The sequence below is a fragment of the Ambystoma mexicanum genome, chromosome 6p (genome assembly GCF_040938575.1).
Source record: "Ambystoma mexicanum isolate Mex_15411 chromosome 6p, UKY_AmexF1_1, whole genome shotgun sequence".
In the NCBI taxonomy this organism is placed as follows: domain Eukaryota; kingdom Metazoa; phylum Chordata; class Amphibia; order Caudata; family Ambystomatidae; genus Ambystoma; species Ambystoma mexicanum.
This window is the reverse complement of record NC_090935.1, coordinates 1,310,563,324-1,310,584,267: the sequence shown is the minus strand read 5'-3', so window position 1 is coordinate 1,310,584,267 and position 20,944 is coordinate 1,310,563,324. Positions and strand designations below refer to the sequence as shown.

The 20,944-nt window shown below is 44.9% G+C and overlaps 1 protein-coding gene across 1 annotated transcript in view; it reads left to right on the top strand.

The window, feature by feature from the left end:
* Positions 1–20,944, top strand: part of ADAMTSL1 (ADAMTS like 1) — a 941,617-nt gene that overhangs the window by 766,319 nt on the left and 154,354 nt on the right. The window contains exon 24 of the mRNA XM_069625973.1: positions 20,562–20,774. Within this exon, the coding sequence (XP_069482074.1) occupies positions 20,562–20,774 (213 nt within the window). The remainder of the gene's footprint in view (positions 1–20,561; positions 20,775–20,944) is intronic.

Below are 20,944 nucleotides of genomic sequence, written 5' to 3'. Positions count from 1 at the left end.
TCCAAATGAAGCCAGTGACTTACTTGCTCCTCTCAACTTTTAGATGGCTCACAGCTCTCAATAATTAGCATCTCGGTGTGAAACTAAATATCCTGAAACTGGAGTGGACGATAGATGTGAAAGAAGATAATATTCAGCCTCCTGGTCTCAAAGGAAGCGGTAGACATAGAGGTGGGGGAGATGTGCGTGTGCGTGCGCGTGTTTGTGTGCATGATTTGGACTTGAAAGCTCGGGTTTGAAGCCTGATGAAACCGCCCAATGGGTTCATGCGATCTAGGTGGAAGTTGCAGTTCCCGTGAGATGCCAATACCCGTTTGCATGCTATGCTGGGGCATATGGCCAGCTCGCATCACCTCGGGAAGTTGCCCTCTTTGATTCCCAGCACAAGTAACTCATCAGCACGAGCCCTCATGCTTCACTCGCTTTTTTCCTCAGTTCGTCTCAGGTCATTTGGGCAGAGAGACCGCTTACGGGCAGCTCAGTATGCAGAGGGCACGAGGCAAAGGCACAGTTGACAGTGGGCATGAAGGCATTTGGAGCGGCATTGTGTAGTGGATCTGAGTGATTTATCTGCGGCAAAATTTCCCGGGACGGAAATGACCGCATTTAAAATGTCCAGTTTTTTTGGGTCAGCTGTGGGGGGGTCCCTTCAGCCTTTTTCTTTTTTTTTACCGACCCCACCAAAACATACTTTTAGTAGTTAGAACTTTTGGTGGTATGTTTTGTAGGTCTTTTGGTGGTGTCGGTAATTTTAACTGGGTAATTTCGTTATCGCTCATGGCCAAACTTGCAACCTGCTTTTTAAATCTGTCCTTCAGCCCCCACCCAATAATGTAAGGATGGCTCCACCCCTGCCACGTGCACACAGGTGAAATTGTTCACATAGTCAGGAGCCACCGCTGGTGAGCCTGCTTCTGGATACAAGGGAGAGGGAGCAAGACAGGGGTGTGAAAGTCAGGAGTGGGAGGCAGGAGATAAAGGACAGTGTGTGGTCGAGTGGAGAGAAGGTGGCGGGAAGTGAAGAGGAGAAGAACGAAGGAGGAGGGGAAAACCTCAGAGAAAGGAGAAGGAACACAGGTCTTGAAGCAAAGCAGTAAAGGGGCAGGAGGGGCTGACACGAGTAGAGGGCATGTATCTAAAGATAAGAAGTAGAGAATAAACCACACAAGCTTGTGAGATCTGATGACAAGCAATCTATCGGAAAACAATAGAACTGTCTATGGATATGTAATTACGAACGGGAGTTAAGAATTTGATATATTCATTCAATATATAAAGCTCTTTCATTGTATATGTGAAGAATATGTAATTGTTATAAAGTATTTTGTAGGGTCCGTAGTGCAGTCCTGGAGTGGTATATACCTTTGACTTTCAAGTAATTACAATGCAATCTATTAATATTCCTGGTGGTCATGTGCTGATCGTGTGTTGAGGCCAGATCGAACTATGGGTGGCAGAAAACCTTCTCACAAATAAGGTTGTGCATACTGCTATGAGGGGGGCAGTGGATCACGAATCTGCCCACTCCTTGATTTGTACCACCAAAGGAAGAAAGATTATATTTTAAGCACTTTAATTGTTTTTACAGTTTCTTTAATGTAGAACCACATGGCCTGAGCTATGGTAGGCCTTTGCATTTGATCACAAGAGAGGTAGACAAGAAGTCATGTCTCCCCACTCTGCTAACATACAGTTTGAGTGTGTTGACAAGTCCAACCCACTCTATACCTTGGACAGGCCGGAGAATAGGATGGCTGCCCTTCTAGTTAGGTGGCAGTTTCATTTTGAGTGGTGCCAAGTGTGACGAATTAACTTCCGGGTCACCAGTGGCCCAGGGATGAATATTGGTTTCTAAACCATCAATCCACCCCACACCTCTAGCACACCAGAAGGGATCTGAACAGATTGGAATAAAAGTGAATTATAGACCTCCTTGTCCAATTTTTGTTAACGTGGACAGAACGGCAGGCTTATCTCTGCAAGGTCGTGGATCGTTGGTTAGTTGCAACACATTAAAAATACAATTATTCCCCAACGATAAAAGGGACTGTCCAGTCAAGGTTGTATACAAATATCTACTTTATTATTACTACAACATACAATTCTAGCACACTACAAATTACAACCCACACTGTAAAGGAAAAGAGAGGACAGACAGTTTCCCGGAGGAAAGGGGTGCACTCTGGATACTGACAGGAGGGTAGTTGGTAAAGTAATCAGCCTAACTGTTCAAGATTATTTGATTTCAGCACCAAGGGGGTAAAGGGTCATAACTGTCTCTAGGGGCCTTAAAAGAAAGGCCAGGGGGGCAGAACCTCAATGTACCTGGTGCTGAAGAAATTCTTGGTGCTCGACAGCATTGAGGCGGTTCCAGGGCGCTTTGCAGCCCTTGAGACAGAGTTAGTGGCCGGAGACAGCTGCAGGTACCAGGCGGCAGGCAATTCGGCAAGCGAGGCTGGATGGACATCTGCAGGTTGTCCGGCACAGTGGCTCGGGGCCAAGAATTAGTGTCTCTGTGCTGGTTAGCGGATCTGGAATGCTGGTCGAGCATTCTCGGATGGCTCTGGTGACTGCGGCATGACAACAGTCAGCTGTGCAGCTGGATGCGGTTCGAAGACTTGACTGTCTCAAAATGCCCTTAAAAGATGGACGCTGGATGATGCTTGTGTGGCAGGGATCGTGTCCTTTCAAGGCGGATGGCCCAAAGCTCAAGAGAATGTTCGCAGGCAAAGGTCTTGTCCTTAGTTCAGATACTCTCTGGCACTTCCCACCTAGGACGCATGCTGGCAGAACCTAGCAGGGCACTCAGAGTGCTGGCTGGGTACCAGTTCTGGAGCTGCTGGACTGGTAATTTGAGTCTGGTATCTACCTCTGGTCCCTGGGGCATGTTTAGGGGAGGGATCTTGCTTCCCCCTTGTAACGCTGGGCCTTCCTTCACTGGCGGAAGATGTAAGGTAAACTGTACCTTCAGCTTGGGTCCAAATGTGTCCTCCTTCTTAAGCCTTTCGAAGTCTTCAGATTCTCTGCTAAGTGAGGGGTTCAGCCCTCTTTTAAAGCCAAATGGGCCCCAGTGATTGGTGCAGGCTAAGCCTACCTTAGTGAACCAATCCTGGGTCCCCACCAACAATCTTCTGTTATGCATGAGGTCAGGGCCAGAGTGCTCTGCAACAGGACTGACAAGGGGGTGACAACATATACCGAAGTCCCGCCCATCTCCCTGAATGTTGTAGAACAAAGTATCTCACTGGTTAACTGCGCCCTCTGTGACTCTTGATTAAAGCGCAGGGTTCCCTTGAAGTTTGTGCTGGGAGCAGACTTCCTGTCTCCTCCAAATCACATACTTCTCCCCTCTGAAAAGGATCAGCTCTGCAGGGGTTTGCCAACAGTAAATAGTGGACTGAGACATGCATTTTATTGCTTTTCATAGAAGGGTTGGAACTAACTTCATGTTGACACATTGCATACCTAAGGGTTATTAGTCCCGCCTTCCTGTTGACTATTAGGGCAACCACGCCGCTTCAGGTTTGCTTCAATTATCTCTCATTAGTATGCACTGCCACCAGTTGGATGACAAAAGACAAAAGGAACGCAGATCCATGGAGCCTTTGATATTTAAATTAGGCTGCTCATGGCTGGAGGAAGTTGTGCCTTCCCCCTTCTTGGAATGCATTGATGTACCCAGGGCTGTCACATTTCAGCTGAATATGATAGGGGAATACAGCAACTGTAGGCTCTGTCTCCCCGGAGTACATGTTACTATGCATTTGGTGTGGGAAGCAAATGAAATGGGTGCGGAATGGCCGCACTAATTTCTCGGAGGTTGGTCTCCCATCATTTATTTTCATGTATCAAAAAATCAAAATGCCCAGACAAGTGCACGTACCCTGTGTGGATGGTCGAATTCCTCACTCCAGGCTTTTAGGGGCAAAGGACAATACGTAGAAGCAGACGAACTCCAGAGAGAAAGAACGGTGCCCACTATTGGGCAAGAACAATGAATAGGGAGAAGTTTTGAGGGGGGCCAATGGAGGCAGACAGACAACAGAGATGGATACATGCAACAGCAAATAAACTACAGATAGAAACAAAATGTCAGTGAGGAGGATACAGTAATCCGAAGAGAGTGTGAACAAGCTGGAACTGTGTGAGAGGAAAAAAATCAAAAACCTTTGCCCCACTACAGAGGGAAATAGGTATGTCTCAACCGAGCGCTGAAACCTCTTGGAGCCTTTAGCACTGGTTGGACCCAGAGACCCTGTAATTGCAAAGGGAATAATGGTCCAAGAAACTGGGAACATTTTATAGGGTCTTAAGATTTAAATATGGTCTGAAATCGGAGAGGGATTTGTGTCCCCACGGTTTACCCGTAAACACTGGCATCCTTTTCCATGTTTCAAATAGAGAGCGAGATGCAGGGAAGAAATTGCTCTTTTGACGGCATATAAAGTTAGCATATGTATAAGCATGCAAATAACCGGAGATCCTCACCTGTTCAATGTTTGAGCATCATCTGGAACATCCATGTACATAGTATGGCTTTCACTCATTCGTCTGTTTGTCATTGACAAACTTCTGAGACGACAAGCCATCGTGTTTTGAGACTTGGAAGCTGCCCTTTTTGTTAAGGTTCCGTGACAAGCTCTTGATTCCTGCGTTCTCACGCACTTTCCCTTGATTTGGGAGTTCGCTTTAGTCCCTTTACCTCGATATTGAAGGCATTTCAGTTGGAATCTTATTTTTTTAAACCATTTGGTGATCCTGTTTTTTGGGGGGTGGGAGGCAGGACCTCAAACCCCACTCACTCTGCCTTGAGGTCATGACCTTATGGAACCTTTATGGGTAATCTCTCTCTTTTCTCCCTCACCTCCCTCAACACCTGGAATCCCAGTCTTTGTGCTATAATTATCCTCTCCACCATCCATGCCAGCGCCCTACTCCTTAACACTGGATCTATTTTATTTTCGTTTTCTACTTTTATTTTTAAAACGATTTTGCGCAAATTCGTGTTTTTTTTTAAAGAGTTTTAGGCCTAAAGAGGTGTAACTCACGATTCCAACTGGACGCCTCAGTTACACCAGAAGGCCTCCGGTCACAGCATGCACTGGTGGTTGCTATAGTTCAGCCCCAGTAAGATGGGGAGGAGAGCCACATGTCGCCTCATTGGCCAACTTCCAAGCACACACCTGCCCCTTGTGGGCCTTGCCGAACCGTGAATAAGAACACCCTCATTCAGACTCCTGCTATTCAGAAGTTGCGTCGCTTCATAACCAAGCTCTGCCTTACTTATTTTCTGCTTTTATTCTATGCCGCCATGAGGACATGCTGACAGACCACCTCACAGCTCGGATTTTCTCCAAAATCTGCATTAACTGGAACCTGCATGTAGCAAATGGCGTCTGTGAGCCATCCTTTCTGATATATTTATGCTGAGCATGTGCAGAACTGGGCTGGAAAGTCAGATGAGCCTAGTTGAACTGCTTCCATAAGTGCTTTTATCTGACATAAGCTTGGCGGTTGCGGTTTGTTTTTGATCATGTAAAATGGATATCACAAAAGCTAGTGATGTTTATACGGCTGGGAAACAGTAATTCTGTGCCTCAGCAAATTCGAATGGTTTCTTTTATTGTTGAGCAATTTTATTGAGTTTGGAAAAAATAGACGCATTAAAATTGCTCTGCAAAAAACATAACAAAATGTAGGATTCTGGAATGTCATCAGTGAACCAGGCAGCAGCAGCTCAATCCAGCAGCTCCTGCTCCCTCCCTGCTTGAAGATTTTACTGCAGATTCTTGGCTCCCAAAATGAACAAAAAGAAGAATGATGTTTCAGAGAACCCCAAAAAATTTAATCAGTTTCCGGACTCTGAGGAGACTCCTGGAATTGAGGACATTTTCAACCTTCTCCTGACGGTGGGCAGTGCTGTTGGGGACACAAATCTATCTTTTACTGAGCTCACTGCTAAAGTTGACCACTTGTTGTCCAGTATGTCGAAGGTGGAGACTGACACTTCAGCCATGGCATCTGAGGTTGCTGGGATCTTCAGGGCCTCTAAGAACTTGCAGAGAGAGGTGTCATCATTGAAGCACAAGAACATGACATTGGAATTGATGTCCAGGAATCGTCACCTGCCCCTGGTGGGCCAAATAACTCATGTAAGTGTATGTGACATCCGGGTTCTGCCATAAACCTCCTCTTTCACTCGCCATTCAGGAGGTCCATAGCAGAATGCAGTGGTTGCGTTATTCATGTAAGTAAGGCTGGTGGGAGGTGAGAGAAGTTATATGCTGTAATCGATAGCACATACACTTACATGAGCGATTTGTTGGGCGGGTCCAGCCAAGGAAGTTTCCGTTTTACAGTGAATGAGTAAAAGAAGAGACTCACGTAAACAATTAACGATGATCAAATAAGTAAGTGCTGATCTATGTTAGAGAATAAGTCTTCACAAGACTTTCTTATAATAAGATAACAAATAAAGTGATTGAAGCCTCCTTTCCATTTAGGTCTGGCTACTCCCAGAGTCTCTGATGTCTTGTACTCCTGGTATTAGCCCCAATTTGAATTTCCTTTTCACTTAAGTCTATTTTTACTTAGACAATTCAACCCCCGTCCCCCAACCTCCCATGTCTAGGAGGGAAACTATGGCTATGATGGAAGCTTTGGATTAACATTATTGCACTGTGCTTTTAGGAGCCACAACTGTGCTATTTCATACAATTGTTTAAGGGTGTTGCACCTTTTCTTTTTTGTATGTGTAATGTTGGTCATTTAATCAATGTAATGCACTATGTGTTGTCTTGTGATATATACAGTCAATTAATTGACATTATCCTGAATTACAGTTGAAGCCTTCTGGAGGATGATTTCTGTAAATCGTGCTAATCACATGAGTGAATTATGTGAAATTGTGTAATATTTATGATGTATTCAACTCTCGTAATAACGTATTACTGTGATGTATATGCAACTCTTTTATGAATCCAGAAATTGAATAAAGACGTAGAGTGCCAGATTGGGCTGTTGGAGCACACAAGGACGGGGCATTCAGAGTTGACTATAGAAGTCAATTACCTTTTCCAGGCCACCCGTGCAGCAAGGAAATAGGACGACTGACTTATATCTGGTCTTCCTGGGGGAGTTGAGAAAGACAATATAGAATTGTTTGCATAGGAGTTATCCCAAAACCGCAAGGTTATATTAATGGTCATGGATAGTATGTGATGTTCTTCCCATGATAAGTTGCAATCACAGACTGCCCGCTGATGTGCAACACATGCAGGATGGAATTATGTTATGGTCTGTTAAATTTCAGAAACCCGTACATTATATGGGCCAATTGTACATGTTTCTGCACGACACAAAGTAGTCGGCAAGGCTTCAGTAGCGTCTATTATAATTCCCCTCTACCCTTAAAGCCAAAGTGTCCTTTATCATCCTGTCACCCTTTAAGAAAAGTGACTTTGAAGGGGAGGTCCTATAGGATTTTGTGAACACTCCAAAATAGTGCTCTCAAATGACCCTTCTTCCACTCGCTGTATGTAAGCACCACAACTGAAAAAGAAATATCCTCTGCGTTGAGATATGTCATCAGCATTTTATCAACTGGTTGCAATTACTTACCCAACCAGATATTGCAGAAAAGTGCATATTGCTTGACTACAAGCCCTTCAGCATCTCTACCTAGGAGGCTGAAGGGAAAAGAGATGCAAGATAAGCAGAGACTAAGACTGCCCTTAGTCATGTTATAGTATATAAGACCCTGCAACCTAACGGCAAATGTCCAAAGAGATCCCGAGCAATGACGCCACTGAATGCGCCAATTTAGTCACTTACAAGTTTACCCTGAACACAGCACTCGCAAACTCCCACTTGGAATCCGGAATAGCAAGCTCGATTAATCAAAACCTCCACTCAGACACTCACCTCTCCTATCACTATGCTCACTCTCTACTCTACACCAACACACAAGAGCGCAACTACTCCCCTCGGTCAATTTCGGCCTAGCTGCTCACATACAAACAATACTTCATGAACACCTCAGCATTCTGATAAAACACAGCTATACCCCACAAAAATTGCCGCAGCTGCACACATGCGTACTGCACAGGCCTAACGCTGTCAGAACCCAGCCTTGGTGTCCCTCCTCCAAACTGCACACATTAAACTAATATCAAATACCAGCACACCTAATAATAGGATGCAGCTACCATCAAGCAATTGCCTCAGCTGCGCACATTTATCGGTGCACCCAAGCACCCTATGACACCTTAGTCTCTCGACTGACCTGGACTGCGGCCTTGAGGGCGTTTAACCTACGAGCACTTTGAGGTCATACCAATGATATATAGAGTGCTATATAAATGCCAAATAACATCACAAAACATATAGTATGCTTATACTATGGGTCTGCAACCTTCAGGCGTGCAAGATGCTTTGGACTACGACTCCCATGATCCTGGTGCATTAACTATGAGGGCTCAGCCTGGCAGACTTTGTAGTCCAAACCATCTTGAGTGGCAAAGATTGCAGACCCTTGCTATGCTATTGAAGTATGTTGAATTCATTTGTGATTCTTTTTTTACAACTTAATAGTCATTATTTCCATGCGTGTTAAAAAGCTTCTTTATGATTTCAATTTACCCATGTGGTCATTTTTCATGTTCATACAGTGACAGATCGACTCTGCTGTGTTCGTGGTTGAAGGCGCTGTGGCTAAATGACTTATGGAGTATTGGCTTTCTGGCTAAGTCAAGACATTACTGTGATTTGCCATTTAATATGGCATACACCCAAGAATGGGTGCCATCTGATACGCTTTCATGTTCTCGGTTTATTGAGAACAGGTATGGTTGATGAGATGAGCATTAATTGCAATAAACCAAAATCGACAGCCCCTACGCGTGTTCGAGGATAGTCATTTATTGCATGCCGAATACGTGGACTTCCTTTGTAGGTGAGGCTGCAGTGGTCAGCAAAAGTGTGCAATCCAAAATTCATCCAAATGAAACTGAAGCTCAGAAAGTGCTGCGAGCTGTCCATATGCAGGGCAGATGGATTCAATTGGGTACGATAGTTAAAGTGTCCTTGCCGGAGATCCTGAATATTTATGTGCCCTGTTTAAGTGATATCTCCTTCAGCGATATAACTCAGAACAGATTGGCAATGTCTCCATTGTTGGACATCATACTGAGAGTGGATCTAAATGTGCCCTTGGAAGCTCTATTAGACAGATGCTTTCTGACTGCCTACTACCCACCCACACCTTATCACAAACTGGTATCCCTGGTGGAATATGTTAGCATAGCTATCCATCGTCAGCTGTTTTTTTCCAAGAGCTAGAGAGTACACGCTGTACTCAAGCGTTCCTATGCTCACATTGCATATTTTTGCCACATTTGCCATATCATCATTATAGACCACACACTCATCCCTCTTGTCCTGGTGAGTAATTTCTCAAGAACTCCAAATCCTGTAACTCTGTCTTAGCAATTCCTTCCCCAGTGGTTAAGTACTCAATGAAGCATGCAATGGTATCGCTCGGACCTTTCATTGGACTGCGCAAGAGTGTCCCTTTTGTGTGGAGAAAGTAGAGCACCTAATATGCCCTGGGTTTATCTGTGTACCTGCACCATGTTATAGATCCGAGTCTAAAGACAACTATTTTGTAGGTGAGAGTAATTTAGTGTTAACACTCTCCAGACCCATCTACGTTTTACGGTTATATGTTATTTTACCGACGGACATTACAGAGTGGTAAATTTCATCGCAACAAAATACCAAAAAACACTGATTTTATTATTTTTTTTAAATTTGAGGGGCCTCCCTACACCCCTTCATTTTCTACCCTTATAACCCCACCACAACCCCACCACGACTCATTTTAACCCTTATAGCCCACTACCCTTCATATATTTATTTAATTTTTTTGTTTTTTTCTGTATTATGGTCTTAGGTGAAATGTACCAATCAGTAATGTTTTCGGTAAATTGACTGGGTACCCTTTTTACGTGGGGACAGAGACGCCACAACTAAAACGCATCTTCAAGGCAACTGAAGACCATTTTTCGACACGCAGTGCTGCTGGGTGTTGGATTATATGGTTCTGCCACATTGCTTCCATTCTGTCCAGCATGCAGTTGACCACATTTGAAGCCAGAATTCAATTTAAGCTGTGTTGCCTGTCTTATATGTTTTATTTTCTTCTTTTGGTTGCCATCCTATCTGTCCACAAACCGGTTAACTCTTGGGGAGGGGGGATAGACTGTAACCAACCTAACGATCTCTTACAAGCCATCATAATACAACGGTCAAGAAATCATGCAATGTTGCACATAGAATCCGGCTTTCCCCCTGTTTTCTCTACTCTATGGAATTGCCTCTCCCTGTCCTCATGGCTTTGCACTTCTCTATTAACCTTTCAAAACAAGTTTGACACTTTGTATTTCCCAAATCAGCGGAGGTTTTCTGTTTTGGTTGGTAGGGGTGAATATGTTGTTACTTTCTGTGTTTTTTCTGCCAGATCATGGGGTTCATATGTTTATATTTTTGTTGTCTTCTGTGTGGTTAGGTAATTTCTTTAATGTTGTAGTGAACAATTCGACCATCCGCACGCTGGATGTGGGCTTGCCTGGCCTTTTTTTGAAATTTTAAATAAAATTAAATTATGGTAGATTAACCTCTGGAAAATGTGTGGGGCTAATCTGCACACATTTTCCTGTGCTCTCTACACAACATGCACATAGACTTGTGTACGCTGGGTGGACACAGGCTACAGGCGCTGTGCCCTTTCATATTTAGTTGGAATATGACAACCAAGAGTACATCATTGCATCTCAGAAGGGGGAGGGCAAACCATTCCTCCTACCATAGCCAGCCTTATTAACTAAGAAAGGCTCCATGGAACCGCTGTTTCCTTTATTAGTTGCTGGTGGCAGCCTTGCATACTAATCAGAGTTAATTCAAACAGGCCCATGGGAGTCCTGGTCGCAGGATTAACAAAGGACTGGAAAACCCCAAAAACCTTTGATATGCACTGTGTCAACCTGAAGCCAGCTCCCACCTCTCAGTATCAAGGGCAGTGACCTGTCATGTCTGGAACTATGTATTTACAGTATGTGGTTTGACGGAGACCAAAAGTCTGGACGCGCCACAGCTTCAAGGAAGACTGCCGCTTTAATCAGGAACCACAGAGAGCTCAATTAACCAGAGACTCTTTGATCCACAACAGACAGGAAGATGGGTGGGGCTAAGTCTGAAATGTTTTCACCCCTTTACCTTTTCTGTTGCAAAGCACTCTGGTTATGACCTCATGCATACAGGAGATTGTTGCTGGGGACCCAGGATTGGTTCATTAAGGTAGGCTTAGCCTACACCAATCACTGAGGCCCATTTGGCTTTAAAAAAGGGTCGAGCCCCTCTTAAGGCAGATCATCTAAAGACGTTGCAAGGAGTAACAAGAAGAACTAATTTGGACCCTGGCTGAAGGTACAGTTTGCCTTACAGCTTCTGCCAGTGAAGGAAGGGCTGGATTTCCAAAGAGGGAAGCAGGATCCCTCAACTAAACATCTCCCAGGGAACAGAGGGAGATGCTGTATCCAGAGGACCCTCCAGTAGCTCAAGAACCAATACCTAGCCAGCACACAGGGTGCCCTGCTAGGCTCTGCAATCTAGCTTCATTGGTGGGAAATGCCAGAGAGTCTCTGAACCAAACCAAGGACAAGGCTGGTGCCTGTAACAGTCTCCTCAGCTTTGGTACGTCCTCCTTAAAGGACGACACAAGCCCAGTGAAGAAGCTAGCCAGGAGTGCATCGACACGTATCAACCAGCATCTGCCTTAAAAGACATTTTGGAGCCAGTCGAGCCCCTCGTGCTGCACTGACTGGACCACCGACTGTTGTCACCCCGCAGTCGCTAACTTCATCTGAGACGCCTCAACCAGTGCTTCAAACCCGCCAACCAGCACTGAGACAATGATTCCTGACCCCAAGCCACCATCTAGGCCAGCCTGCAGCCATCTATCCAGCCTCGCTCACCAAACTGCCTGCCGCCTGATACCCGCAGCTGTCTCCTGTCATGAACTCAGTCGCAGAAGATGCGAAGTGCCTTGAAACCGACACTACACTATCGAGCACCAAGAACTTCTACAAGCACAAGGTATATTGTGGTTCTGTCTCCCTGGTCCTTCTCCGAAGGCCACTAGTGACATTTTATGACCCATTGCTGCCTTTGTGCTGAAACCAAGTATCCTTGAACTATTGCGATTAATGACTTTACCGACTACCCTCCTGTCAGTATCCAGAGTGCATCCCTTTTCTTTCTTGAAAACTGTCTGTCCTCTGCATTCCTATACAGGGTGGGTTATATTTTGTAGTGTGCTAGAACCTTCTGTTGTGATAATAATAAAGTAGATATTTGTAGACAACCTTGACTGGACAGTCCCTTTTACCATTGGGTAATAATTTTATTTTTGCTGTGTTGCAACTAACCAACGATCCACAACCTTGCAGAGATAAGCCTGCCGTTCCATCGACGTCATCAAAATTGGACAAGAAGGTTTGTAATTTGCTTATGTTTCCATTCTGTTTGGATACCTTCTGGTGTACTAGAGGTGTGGGGCTGACTGATGGTTTAGAAACCGATATTAATCCCTGCATCACTGGTGCCCCGGAAGTTGTGTTGTCACATTGATGGCAAGCGGTCGGATTTAGTTGGAGCCTTGCACACAGCTTAGTCACCCATATGATAAATGTACTGTTGCAGGCAACGTTTAGACTCTGATAGGTATTTGTAATAATCATGGATATTGACATAGAGACTGTAAAAGGAATGACCAGGTATGTCCTGTGCGTTCTATGTAATGAGAGGGGACTTTCCCACAGCACTAAGGTTAATAAACCTGAGCTGCTGACCAGCCTCAAAGTTTGGTTAGCAGCGAGGGCGGTTGGGGAGAAGACCTCAGGGGACGGGCTAGGCCCCATGTACCCAAACAGAAAAGACCTTTGAGAGGGGAAAGAGGAAGAGAAAGACAGCATGAGCAGTGCTTCTCACCAACCATCCCACCGGGGGGCAAGCGTGGTTTCTCAACACTCTAGAGTGTCAATGAGGTCAGGGGCTAGTGCGACATCCCACAGGACCCAGGCCTAAGCACAGTCTCTAAGTGGGCCAGTAATTGTTGAGGCTGTTAATTAGGTACAGGAACAGAAACAGCAGGACAAGGTCATGATAGAGCTGCGTAAAATGGTGCATGGAGAGAAAAGGAGGCCAACAGATCCACCTCTAGCGAAAGCAGCAGTAGGCGCCTCAAACCAGAGTGCCCAGGATAGGTCCCGACAGCACATCCCCAAGTGCAGGCTTACGTAGTGGGAAAGGATATTTTTGACTGGTTTGAAGCACTCAAGCTGGCTTTTCAGCTACAGAGGTGGATGCAGTACTGTGGGGTGCAGCCCTGATGAGTCGCTTACCGACACCAGGGACCAATGCAATTCTTCAGTTCACTCCAGAGGAAAGGCATGTTTACGAAGGCATGAAGTTGGCCCTGCTCTGGAAGTTCTGTTAAACCCCAGAACAGTATCTCAAGAGCTTCAGAGAGCTCAGAAAGAAAAGTGGCCAGGCATTTGAAGCATTCACACACTTGTCATTGAAATATCTGAGTGGTTGGGTGTCTGCTAACAAGGTTGACACATTTAAAGGGATGTACAATTTGATTGTGTGTGAGCATGTATTGAAGAATTGTGAGGTTGACCTAAACCAGCATCTTATGGACAAGACTATCACAGATGCTAGAGAGCTTGCAAAGGCTGCCAACAGATTTGTGAGTACTGGAGTCCAGAAAAAGGCTCAAGCAAGCACACCCAAACCAGAAGAGATATCTTCAGGGAAAAAAAGTAAGCAAGTATGGGAGGGACAAAGGTCCAACCCAATACAACATTTTGTTCAGCAGTAAACACTGAAAAGAAGAGTGCAGACACCTCTAACACTGGGACACCTGCGTTCTCACCACCCAAAGGTTGTTTTGTGTCTAAGGAGCTGGGCCATAGAAAGGGGATCCTGCTTGCAAGGGCTTACCCAAGCAAGTCATAGTTAGTAAATGTTGGACTCATGGAAGAGGCCATCATAAGTGTGGGCCTCCTAGAGGAGGACTTCCCACTCGGCCAAAGAGTCGCGGAATGTGGATTGGTTACACTGAGTGGGAACCGTAGCAGGTCTCAAAAAGAGATCCCAGTTCCAAATAATACTCAACTCTATTTAGAAACTGTGTATATCAATGGTCACAAAACCCCTGCGGTCAGCGACACCGCGGTTAGCATCACTGCTGTCACCCAGCAGTGGGTACAGCCAGGCCAATATATTGATGGGCCTGATTGTAGTGTCAGTGGGTTTGACAGAAAGAGTAAGTGCTGCTCGGCGATAGTAGAGTTCAGCTGGCGAGGTGAAATGACCCAGCGCCATGTAGCGGTGAAAGACTCCATCCCTGTCCCATGTCTGTTAGGTAATGATCTTCCTGATCCCGAGATAGTTGCAGTGGCTACCCAATAATTGAGGGCCAAAGAGATCGCCAGATTGAACACTCTTCTAGCCTTAGGGCCTGAAGTTTCCCAGAGGTCTTGTTGGAAGGACGGGCGTCGCCACTAACCTGTGGTCCACTTCCACAGAATGCTGAGTCTCCTACTCCTGTGGGAGAGGGGCCAGTAGCCACTGAGGACCCTACTTTGGTAGCAGAGAACTCACTGACTTCAGAGTTGTCTGGCGCAGTGCAGGAACCTGAGGTGGAGGACCAGGTGAGCACAGATTTCATTATTTGAAGGGCCTGCCCAAGCTGGGTGAGTTTGCATCAGCTGGGTCTCAGTTGAGACTGACTTCTTCACATCCCAGAAAGAGTGGCCACTCTGGCGGGTCTGCGGAATCAGGCAGTGGAGCAGCCTAAGGACGAGGCCCCTGGACTGTTCAAAGAGTACTGGGAGGATGGACTCCTGTACAGTGAGCCAAGAGACTCTGAGGGTGAGGGCACCAGAAGGTTGGTGATTCCCCAGTGCCACAGAAAGTTCCTTTTGGATTTGGCTATACAAATTCCTTTAGCGGTCACAAACAGGGTATTAGGAAAGGTAAGCTTTTCTGAATTTGTTATCTTCCAGTTTGGAACATCAATCTTCAAGTACACTGAGACACATTATCATAAACATTTTAATAGGGCATAGTCCCAAAGAATACAATTTCAGAAGGAGTCAAAATGAAATACTGTTTCTAGTTGAAAGTGCCAAACTCCAAATGGTCTTCCGACAGTATCCTTTTTAGTGTCCACAGTATCCAGCACGTCATGCGAATTCACACCAATGCATGAACACCAATATTTAATCAAGTCATTGTGTAATGCTTTACATTTTAATTGCTTCCCAATTTCAAGGAAGGCTGTGACCTCTTTCTATCCGGCCATAGTCTGCATTTCTGCACAACTGACTGATATGATATGATATGGTATTTACACACAAGTGTTTCAAGGCGCGACGAGACAAGGGAGGGGTAGCAAGGGGAGGGCAGGACAGCGATCTTACTAGGTCTACTGACAATGAGATTGTGCAAGTGCAGGGGAGGGGGAAGGGGAAAAGTGCCAGGGGAATGGGAGGAGGAGAAGTGCAAGACACAGTATCAACATCAAGAACAAGTAGTGCGGCCAGCAGGTGGCAGTGCAAGGTTAGGTGCAGACAACAAGTGTCTGATAAGTGCAGGCAGCGGGACTGCAGGGATGCAGGTACAGACCCAAGTGCAGGGTTGCCAGGAGGCAGTGCAGGTGTGCAACTGGGAGGGCAGGGATCTGAGCCCATGGTTCAGAGGGTAGCCAGGTGACCAGTGCAGTATCAGACAGGAGATCAGCAGGGAAGAGGAAGAGAAAAATCAGAAGGAAAGAGGAACCAGAGATGGTTCTGCTCAGGTTTCAGAGAAGCAGAGAGGCTGTTCCAAAGGAAGGCGCCAGCCGAAGAGAGAGATCTGCCCCCAACTCGTTGCTTGGAAAAGCGACTGACTCTCAAGGAGTTGGAGGTGGAGGAGTGAATAGCTTGAGTAGGAAGATACTTCCGAAGAGAGAGTTGGAGGTATTCTGGTCCCAGGCCCCAGAAGGCCTTGTGGACAATGCAGAGGGTCTTGAACTTGATCCTTGCAGCCACTGGGAGCCAATGGAGAGATTTTAGGGCTGGAAAGATACGATCCCTGGGCTTGAGGCCAAGGACAGGTCTCGCAGTCCTGTTCTTGATGAGTTGCAGAGGGTGGAGAGTAGAGGCAGGCAGATATAAAAAGAGGCTTTTGCAGTAGTCCAGCCTAGAGAGAACCAGAGGTCTACAGACAGAGAACATCTGGGTAAGGAGAGGAAAGGAAGAATACCTCTGAGGAGGTGCAGTTGGTAGTTGGACTTCTTAGAGACGTCAGAGATGTGATGAGAGAAGGAGAGTGTGGAGGCGAAGATGACCTCGAGGTTCTTAGCTTCACAGGTGGGAGAAAGAAGATGGGCCATGGAAGGCCGGCCAGAGAGTGACAGGAAAGAAAGGTGACTGCTCCACCATTGCCTCTGATTTTGTGTGGGGCATTTGGTGTGCATTTGCTGCGAGTGTCCCAGGCTAAACAAGGGTTCCTCAATCAATTCCAAGTGTTATGATTGTGCCAATCAGGAGCCACTTCTACATATATCCCATCTCATGATTCTACGGATTCCCGCTGGTGGTCCCATGATAAACTGTGGGCTAACTCATCCTTATGTTGAGCAGCTTTTCTAAGTTAGAGCTTGTGATGCGAGGCCCCTACAATGTCTGTTTAGGGGCCTAGGGGCCACTTAGGATATCATCAGCAAATATCTGCCAAACGCTTTGTCTATTTCTAATGGGTCCATTATGCCACCTATCTCCAAATGGTTGGTTAAATGGGTATAAGTGGATCTTTTGGGCGCTTGCAAATGGAAATTAGCTACAGGTCATTCCTGGCTTCCAAGGGTTTTTTTTATTGTTTTTTATTAGTTGGGATAAAGAGACATCTTTGTAACCACATTAAATACAAAACAATTCATTAATATTCAAGCAGTTAAAAAGTTCCCAAAATAAAAAAACACATACAAATTAAAAACAGATAAAAATATTAAACGAGATCCCACGTGAATTTTGTACAGAAATCCATTAATTATATGGCATTACTTCTTGAACAACACTGACAATTTATTGAGATTATTACGTCAGTGATGCTTTTATTTATTCTGCATCGCAATAATCAAACAGAATGCAGGTTTACTTCCAGGTTATTGCAAGGCCAGTGTTATGACGCAGTGTTAGGACATGGCCAATCCGGTTAAGACCACTGATCGATTGTGATGTCATGACTTTGTCATGTGACTGGCAGTTAGTCACTCTGGGAGCATCCAAAAAAAAAAGCATTAAGAATCGGTCTTCACTTCTATTGAATAATACAAGTCGCAGCGATTTCGAAACTATGTTGCTTAACGAGGAACAGCTTCCATCGCAGATGGTGCTACGCAACGACTTTCCGTTCCTAATGTGTGTGAGGCAGATACGCTGTGCTCTGTCTTTGTTTTCCGATGTGCTAATCCCCCGTACCCATGAATCCTCACGACAGTTACATGTCTGTGACCCATGAGTGCAATCCTGACTTGTAACTGATGTCATCAGCAGCATTAACTCTAAATACATCGTACCCTCTAAACCAGACCTACTGGATTTGCCAGTGTATGTTTGCAAAAGAACTCGACCAGCGCATGAAGCAACATGGGATGGACAAAGTTGAAAAGCAAGAAGAAATTGCCCAATGGGAGGCCTTCCCTGTGCCACCGAGCAGTTGATAGGCAGCAAAGTCCCTCTTAGGAATATCTCCAAGAGTTCAGAGATGGAGCTAAAAGTCTGGCCACACTTTAAAAGGTTGAAGAACAGGTAGATGATCGATTGCAAGGAATGGCTCCTCATGAACACCTAGTTCCACACACCCTCCAATGGCCACCTAACCTGTCTGCTCACCCCTGATTCCCTCACTGTGGTTGCTTGTGAAGGTTGATCACTTGCTGCTAAATTGCCCCACCCCTCTCCCCCATTGGTAGCTCCTGCTCACGTGTAGCTCTGCTTCCCTCACTGTGTCCTTCCCCCATGTCTTTTAACGTGCTCCCTTGCTTCCCAAAGCTAGGTCCCCACTTAATAAATACTCTAATCAAAATGAAAATGCTAGATCTCTGTTAATTTCCTTAGTCAATAACTGTGTCCACATGCACAAACTACCTCTAAGTATTGTAATGGGTGTGTCCCACATAAATGCTTCTACGGACAACTCTCGTTGAAATTGAATATCCAAGTGAGTTTATTTCTTAGTAAAGCTATTGAAGCCTGGCCCACCCCTGTTTCGACCTTATCAGTCTTTTTCAAGGCTCTAATAAAGATTATATAAAAGTGATGTACAAGAAATCATAAAGCATGGTGTAGGTATAGCACTCCAAAGTTTGGTCACACATTGTTAACAGAACACCACAAACAAAACAGTGAAGGTCCATTTATATATAATTAAAAATTGATTTGGGGCATAGTTTAACACTAAACAAAGCCCAGGTCCAGAAAAGTGTAATATAATGCACCAATTGTTTGCATGATATAATGCAAGCTTAAATAGTACAATTTTGAGACACAATGAGTGTATAGTTTAACATGCAACAAAGCACATAGCTGTCACAGTTTTGCACACCAAAAGTTAGAAATGATTAAGCCAGTAGTTGTTGTTAAGTATTAGTGTCAATATTAGTGAACCACAGGAAAAAGGGGGGGGCAGCGGAGTGAAAGATTTAAAAGAAAATAGATCATAATTAGGGCATAGATGACCTCTAGTTTGAATGTATGAATTATAAAGGTTTGCTGGGCTCATGTCTTACTTATATTTGGCTGTAGAACGAATAACTCATAACGTTTGTTACTTTCTATTGTTAAACTAATTCAGGCGTTCCTTAGTCACATCTGATATTTGTTCCTGTAATCACAAAGAAATTAAGTTCAGAGGTTTTCACTCAACTGGAGTGTGTATTGCATTAATATGTATCCCCAGTGAATTGATGGGAACACTTACCTATATAGTTGCTAATGTCTTTATAGTAGCTGTATTAGTTCCTGCATTTTCTGTTATATATGCACTGACTTGCTAGTCTAAATGTATGATTCTGAAAATTAAGTCAGATAGGATTCATATTTAGAGGCTATTCATATGCCAAACAGTCAATAAGGGTGTGTGAACATCCTAGCAAGCTGTTGATTAATATATGTCTTGGCATGTTATCATTATGTCGGACTATTACAAAAAAGTATAAAAAGATGATCAACACGCGTGTCATCCCCAGAGCTGCTACTGGTTCTAATCAATATCACATAGAAATATTATTACTCTTTTTCATATCCCATTCCATGGGTAACAACTTTGGTTCTCAATATATTTATGCACAATGCGCCTTTTCTTACCTTTCATGATACGAGTTTAATTGGCATGGCGTGATATTTTCAGCCACGGCCATCATTTTCCCAAAAAGTGTTTGTATGATCCAATGGTGACGTCATGTGCTGTGCATGTCATGTCATAAGGCCATGCGCCAGCCTTGCCGCTGAAAAAAAAAAGTCTGCGCTGTAGTAAACTATGTTTATTGAGTTTATATAGTGCTTTAAGCCAAAGCGCTTTAGAGTATAACAGCAAGGTACAATAATGAAAGAAGCATATTTACAAACATGAAACAAACCAGTGATACAGTATGTAGAACAATTTACTTAAAAGGAGGGGAAGGGGGGTAGGTGATGGGGGTTTCAATGTCTCATTTGAGGTCAGGGGAATGGGAGGGAGGGGACGGGGAGGGGGTCCCCTGGTGACCTCCTACGCCCCTAAGTGTCCAATTTGAGGTCATTGGGAAGAGGGGGAAGGAGGGTTTGAGGGGGGGAGAAAGGTAGGGGAGGAGAAGAAGAAGGGCTTTCAGAGAGGAGCGGAAGGGTGAGTAGGTAGGGGTGCAGAGTTATAACACTAGCTATAATGTTCTTTTTGATCCTGGATAACAAAGTGTTAGTTTACTTCTTGTAGATTAGTATTGGCAGTAGTGGTCTTATAAGGTGTCTAGCTGTACATTGCATGAATGTTATACTTAGAAGTCTTTGTATGGTTACATGGTTGCGTCAAGCGCCGCGTGTGTGGTATCATAAAGACATACGTTGACCTTGCTGCTCATAAATCTACTTTCTGGGCGGTAGTATATTATTTATAATGTTCTTTACTATTTTGATCTTAAGAGTTGATGCTGTTTCCTTAGGTCGCCCTACAAGCTTAGTGCGTGATACACTCCTTAGCTGTAGGTCTGGGAACAGCTGTTCGGCGTCTCCTGTAGAGTGGCAGCGTGCAAGCGTGCATAGGCAAGCTTGCACTCCAGTTGGTCAATCGGCACGGGCTGGATTAATCACATGCAAGCAATGTTAGCAATACGAAATGGTTATGTCTCGTACTTGGGCTGGACAGCCCGGCTCCTTTCGCACGGCAGGTCTTGATTTAGTCTTGATCCCTTCTTACAGGTTGCCCTGTGACTGGTAAGCCAACACCCAACATCAGCTGGCTTTTTGATGGTCATCCCCTTGCTGGGGTCTCCAGTTTACACCCTCAGATGTTGGAAGATGGCCAAATCCTGCAGTTGCCGCCCCTGAAAGACGAGCATCAGGGAGAATTCAGCTGCTTTGCTCAGAACCTGGCTGGCTCTCTCCTACAAAGAACAACTGTGGTGATTCAAGGTTAGTACCCAGAATGCCGGGGGGTTCTTCTATACCCATAGAAATCTAGTATCCAGAACTAGCTCTAAGGGATTGATGTATGTATGCCATGGGTCCCTAAATCCAGCGCTCAAGAGCAAAATCCTGTGCATGCTTTCAGGATGGCCCCCCAAAAATGCATAGCAATACAA